We start from the raw sequence: 6,000 nt of genomic DNA, 5'->3' as shown, positions 1-6,000 counted from the left end.
TAAACAGAAGTCGGATATGAACATGAAATCTACTTGTAAATAAGTATAAATCTAGTAAGCATTCTTTGCATAAGTATAAAATTTCACTTGGCGATCATGTGCTATAGTTTGGAAAACTTGTTACTCGGTCTCATTCTAAAAGTCCTTGTCATTGACCTATTGGGCAAACTTTTCTTCTTAGGTAAGCACGTGGATTTAGAAATAATTAGCTTCATCATTACGATCTTCTGGTTCATTCATTAATTTATCAAATATTTAGTGAGAACCTACTATGTACTAGGCAGTTCTGTGAGTTCTAAGCGCTCAGGATACTACAGTGACCAATACAGATGATATTTATTTATTTGACAAAGAGACAGTGAGAGAGAGAACACAAGCTGGGGGAGTGGGAGAGGGAGAAGCAAGCTTCCTGCTGAGCACGGAGCCTGATGCGGGGGCTTGATCCCAGGACCCTGGGATGATGACCTGTGTCGAAGGCAGATGCTTAGTGACAGCCACCCCAGGCGCCCTTACAGTGACCAATACAGACAACCTCTTTTTTTCTTTGGAACTTACATTTCAGTGCTCAGGTATTTTCTCAATAGGGAGGATGAAATGAAATGATAAAGTAAATCTAAGCAGTGCGATCCCAGAATGCCATTATTGCCATTTTTGTTGGTTAGGAACTGAAGTAAATTTGGGATTATCTTTCTTGGGGAATTTGACAACAGAGATGCCTATGGGAAGTAGAGATCCATAAAACACTACATATCCAGTAGTAATTAGTATTTTCTGAGGATCAGAAGACATCCTTAAAATTTCAAATAAAACGATTAGACTTTGTTGAGGGATTTCCCAGTAATGGGGGGGGGGTCACATATTATTCAGCTTATTATTATTATAATACATGAATATTATTCTGTATCTCTTATTTCTTTTGCTGGGGTATCCCAACCTGTAGTTAACTCGATGTCTTGGTTCTCATATCTATTAACTCTAAAAACTCCCAGTCAGAATGACTTCCCTGTTCAGTCAACACAGACTCAGTCATTCTCATTCTCTCACATCTGAGTCCCACCTCTGGCACATGTCTCTCCGTTCACATATTCACTTGCATACACTTTCACATCCCCTCTGTCCTGGCCCCCTTTCAGGCAAAGGTTCCTTAAATATAGCATTTTTTTTTTCTCGAAGCTCAGCCGGTAGATGTCTCCATTACTCCCTCATAGCTAAGACCTTGCAAGTAGCTTTTAATCATTTCTTTAACCGACAATAAGGAGGAGGATTTGATAATTTGCCTAAAATGAGCAGATGCTCGGGAGGACACGTCTCCATCCTACGTCCCCCCCCCCCCTTCGATTTAAGTCAGGAATGAAAACTCCTTTCTCCCTCTTTTCCAGGCAAAAGAAAAGGCTGATTTAGCTAAGCATGCAAGACGCCAACACCCTCCTCCTCAGTACGTCCAAGTTTCCTTCGCTCTGAGCCACAAACGCTCTGCTTCTCCCTTCACTCCCGCCCACCCCACCCCCACCCCCTCAGGTTTCCGAGTCATCAGGGAACGCGAGTGGGTGAAAGGACTCGGTGCTGCTGCATCCCGAGCCACCGCCTCCTCCTGCGCCTCCTCCGTGCCGCCTCGGGTTCAGCACTGGACAGCTCCCGCCCCAGCCCAACAAATGGCAGTCGGCTGATTGACAGAGGAGCCGACCAAACAGGGAAGAAGACGGCTTGAAGCCGCCCCTCAAGGGTTTGGTTGCGGCCAAGCTGCCTCTTTAAACAGGCTTTCCTCCAGAGCAGGGGGAGACAGGAGTGTGGTTCGTGGCCAAACCTGAGGGCTCCCATGAACCAGTTGCCTGGTCCTATAAACTCCAGAGAGACCACGTCTTAAAAGGAATCTCCGCTCTTTGGGACTCAGTCCTGCGCTCGCGGAGCGGATCTGTGTGCGCGCACTCCGCGCCTCCAGGCGAAGCGAACGAGGAGGAGCCAGAGCCGGGAGGCGGGAACGACCTGCCACGGGTGAGATGATGGAGCAGCGTCTTTGGCGGCCGCCGCGGCAGCAGCAGCAGCAGCAGCTCTCGAACACACCTCAATGAGCGCGGCGGTGGAAGCTGCTGAGCAGAAAGACGTAAGCAGGCTAACTATAGCCGCCGGGAGCGAGAGGGGATGTAACCTGTTCGGCTCAAGGCTGTGAGGTGCGTAATCCCGAGCCGACCCATTATGGAGCGGGTGCAGCCAGCGTTGCCACAGGTGATTTGATTTCCTGTGACGGTAGCTCAGCCAGCCGGGCCAATTCCGAAACATTCTTATTTTGAAGTCCCTTTCGACTGGGTGCCATTTGGAGAAGGCGGCCGACTCCTAGTAAAAGTCTTACTTTGATAAATTGACGACCAAATTTTAAAAAGTGTCTCCCGTTACCTCCTTTCGTCTCTGCGAAGCAGATGGGAGCCATGGCTTATCCCTTACTCTTCTGCCTCCTGCTTGCTCATCTGGGATTGGGAACTGTTAGCACCGGCCGCGACCCTCCGGGACGGCTGGATTCCCCTCGAGAGAGAACTCTGAGGCTGAAGCAGCACGCCCAGCAGCCGGCTCGAGCCTCTGCCTCGGACCCCTCAGCTCCCTGGAGCCGCTCCACCGACGGCACCATCTTGGCGCAGAAACTCGCCGAGGAGGTGCCCATGGACGTGGCCTCTTACCTCTACACCGGGGACTCCCACCAGCTGAAGCGAGCCAACTGCTCCGGCCGCTACGAGTTGGCGGGCCTGCCAGGGAAGTCGTCAGCCCTAGCCAGCTCCCATCCCTCCTTGCACGGGGCGCTGGACACGCTGACACACGCCACTAACTTCCTCAACATGATGCTGCAGAGCAATAAGTCGCGGGAGCAGAACTTGCAGGACGACCTGGAGTGGTACCAGGCACTGGTGCGGAGTCTCCTGGAGGGCGAACCCAGCATTTCCCGGGCAGCCATCACCTTCAGCACCGAGTCGCTGTCCGCGCCGGCCCCGCAGGTTTTCCTCCAGGCCACCCGCGAAGAGAGTCGCATCCTGCTCCAAGATCTGTCCTCCTCGGCACACCACTTGGCCAACGCCACGCTGGAGACGGAGTGGTTCCACGGCCTGCGGCGCAAGTGGAGGACCCACTTACACCGCCGAGGCTCTAATCAGGGCCCCCGGAGCCTGGGCCATAGCTGGCGGCGCAGGGACGGACTTGGCGGGGACAAGAGCCACGTCAAGTGGTCTCCGCCTTATCTGGAGTGCGAGAACGGGAGTTACAAGCCCGGGTGGCTGGTCACTCTCTCCGCTGCTTTCTACGGGTTGCAGCCTAACCTGGTCCCGGAATTCAGGTAGGGAGTGGAAAAAAGGCAAAAAAAACCTCCTTCCGGTTTCTCGTTGGGGAAGGAACACTTGGCTGTGACACTTAACGCTGCCCACACTCACAGCAGAGACCCAGGCTGGGGGACACCTTTCACAGGCGCCTGTGCTTAGGGACAAGAAGCGCCCTAACCTCTGTCAGCTCAGTGAAAGCTTCTCTCAGATCAGTTTCCCTGCAAGGGTCAGGGAATTGGGGAGCATTTGGCAGAGCGGAGAGAAATCTCTGATGCCCTAGACTTCTTTTCAAGCCTCAGGAGATCAGGGAGGGGAGTTCCCCGTCCGGGGGTGATTGGAGGGAAGCTGGAGAGCTCCGGGTGTGCTGCCAGGCAGAGTGGCCAACAATGGGATGAGAGAAAAGAGAAAAGAGAGCAAAAAGACAGAGTTCCTCGCTTCTGCCACTTAGGGGTAGTCTCTTCCTGCTTCCTATGTGTGTAGTTCGGCACACCAGTCTGCTGTTAGTCAGTTACCAGAGGGGGTGTGATTAAAACAGCGCGTCCCCTCTGTAGTTCTGTCCCCTTAGCAGTGAGTCAGTCTCCGCAGCATAGCTGTTTCCAGGACCCACACTTTACAGTGCGGTTAGTGTTCTCCTACCATCTCCCTCCAGTCTTCTTTCCTTCCCCTCTTCCTCCTGTTCTCTGTGTCAGGCATACCTGAGGGCTCTCCAGTCCTTCACCTGGTCACGCATTTTATCAATGAACCTGGCCAAGTTATCTGAGGGAGGGGAGGATTAGTTCTGACTGAATTCGCTTGGGGAGCTTGTTCGAAATTTAATCACAGTTCCTCTGTGTTTCCTGTCTAAAGGTCTAGCATTCGTGGGGAGATGAAGAGTTTACAAGTTAGCGCGGGTCACTTCTGTCCTGGGAAATGCCTGATCTTTTTGGTGAGGAACGTCTAAGAAATAGCACTGAAGAATGGATGTGAGGAAGGAACAGAAAGGGGAGAGTAGAAACTCCAAGGACAGCCTGAGAGAGGGCCATGGATTGAGTGGGATCCTCCTCAATTTCCCTGATGGGAGGCTCTGGCAAGACCTTGGTGGTTGAGGTTGCTGCTGTACTTTCGGGGAACTTAAGCAAAAGTGAGAACCGTGTGTGTGTGTGTGTGTGTGTGTGTGTGTGTAGGCATGCGCACGTGCCTTCATGCTCTATTTGGCACAACAAGGACAGGTTGCCAAGCTCGTGAAAGATACCAGGCTGAGTACTGGGTGGGCAAAAGGGGAGATCAGAAAGCTTGTCTTGGTACTGTCGTTTACAGCTGGATGACCCCCAGTAAGTTGCTTAACTTCTCCGGGCCTCAGCTACTTATCTACCAAGTGAGGGAGTTGAACTAGATGGTCTCCAGGGAGCCATCTAGCAGTAAAATTCGGTAGCTTTTAATGCCAGCAACACTTGAAAAGGCAAATACAGAAAACAACCCCTTTTTCTGATTCTATATGACTATGTTAAGTGTGTGTGTGTGTGTGTGTGTGTGTGTGTGTGTGTGTGCATGTCTGCATATGTTTCTATTGCTTTTAAAGACCTTGTCTTAAATGAGAGTAACTCTTTCCTACTTTCAGGATAATCTCATTTCCTCCTGATTTCTGCAGGATCCTATTAGTAAGAGCTGAGCCAGGCTTTGAGTCTTTGCCATATTGTTTGCTCAGAAGAGGAAAGATCAGCAGATGCCATTCACTGCTAACAAATTGTTTGTGGCCTTCGGATAAGTCCTTTTAGGGAGACCCAGTTCCCAGGATCAATCTATCTGTTATCTGTCTGTGTATCTATCTATCCATCTATCTATCTATCATCTATCTACGTATCTGTTACAGTTACCTTGTCAGATTCTACGGTAACTGCTTTGTATGCATTATCTTGCTTAATTTTCACAGCTCCATGAGTTAGGTTTTATTAGTTTCCCTATTTTACAGAAAAGGAACCTGAAGCAGGGAGAGGCTAAGCCTTTTTCCTGAGATTTCATAGCAGGTAAGTAGTAGAGCCAGGATTTGGGCCCATTTCATACTTTTAACCACTCTGCTGAACTCTGTTTTATGAAGGTGTTCTAAGAATGCTGCATATCGTACAGCTGATACATAAAAATACATGTATTTTTAAGGGTCAGATGTGGGACCAGGGAGGAGAACCACTCATTTTCAGAATAATTTCTCTTAAGGCTAAGAAAGCATGAGTCACCTAAGAAAACTCAGTGTCTTCTGCCAGCCAAGATGAAAGGCCAAGGACATAAAGGGTCTGAGGTTGCGAGGGCTTACACGCCCCCTACCTATTTTTTGGACTACATTCAGAAAGTAGTTTGTTTCCTCTGGCTGAATTTCTTTAAGTGCTTTCATAGTCATCAATGGTGTTCTTTAGCCACGGCACGACACCAGGCTATTTAGTATTTGGCTCTCTGCAAAGCTGTTTCGTCCTGGCAGTATAAGTATAGAGAGCAGAATAAGTGCACTCCTGTGAATGTCTTTGCCCCATGTCTCATGCCCCCCAAATGCTGCACTGAGGATTTGCACAGATGTAAATTATAGGAACTACAAGAAATCTTAAAGAGATCAGATGGTTCTCCTGTTGTTTCACAGGTAAACAGACAAAACCAAAAAAGTGAAGTGACTTGTCCAAATCACAAATCAATTTTATAGTAATGACTAAAACAGGATCCAGGCCTTCTATCTCTG

The 6,000-nt window shown here is 49.5% G+C and overlaps 1 protein-coding gene across 1 annotated transcript in view; it reads left to right on the top strand.

The window, feature by feature from the left end:
• Positions 1 to 2,405: 2,405 nt before the first annotated feature.
• Positions 2,406 to 6,000, top strand: part of LOC111155597 (G protein-coupled receptor 158) — a 413,796-nt gene continuing 410,201 nt past the window's right edge. The window contains exon 1 of the mRNA XM_022515856.1: positions 2,406 to 3,316. Coding sequence (XP_022371564.1) covers positions 2,415 to 3,316 — 902 coding nt within the window. The 5' untranslated portion in view covers positions 2,406 to 2,414. The remainder of the gene's footprint in view (positions 3,317 to 6,000) is intronic.

Source organism: Enhydra lutris, unplaced genomic scaffold (genome assembly GCF_002288905.1).
Source record: "Enhydra lutris kenyoni isolate GAN:26980312 unplaced genomic scaffold, ASM228890v2 scaffoldscaffold42, whole genome shotgun sequence".
Taxonomy (NCBI): domain Eukaryota; kingdom Metazoa; phylum Chordata; class Mammalia; order Carnivora; family Mustelidae; genus Enhydra; species Enhydra lutris.
Note: the sequence above shows the minus strand (reverse complement) of the source record. Positions and strands in the feature narration are given on the sequence as shown.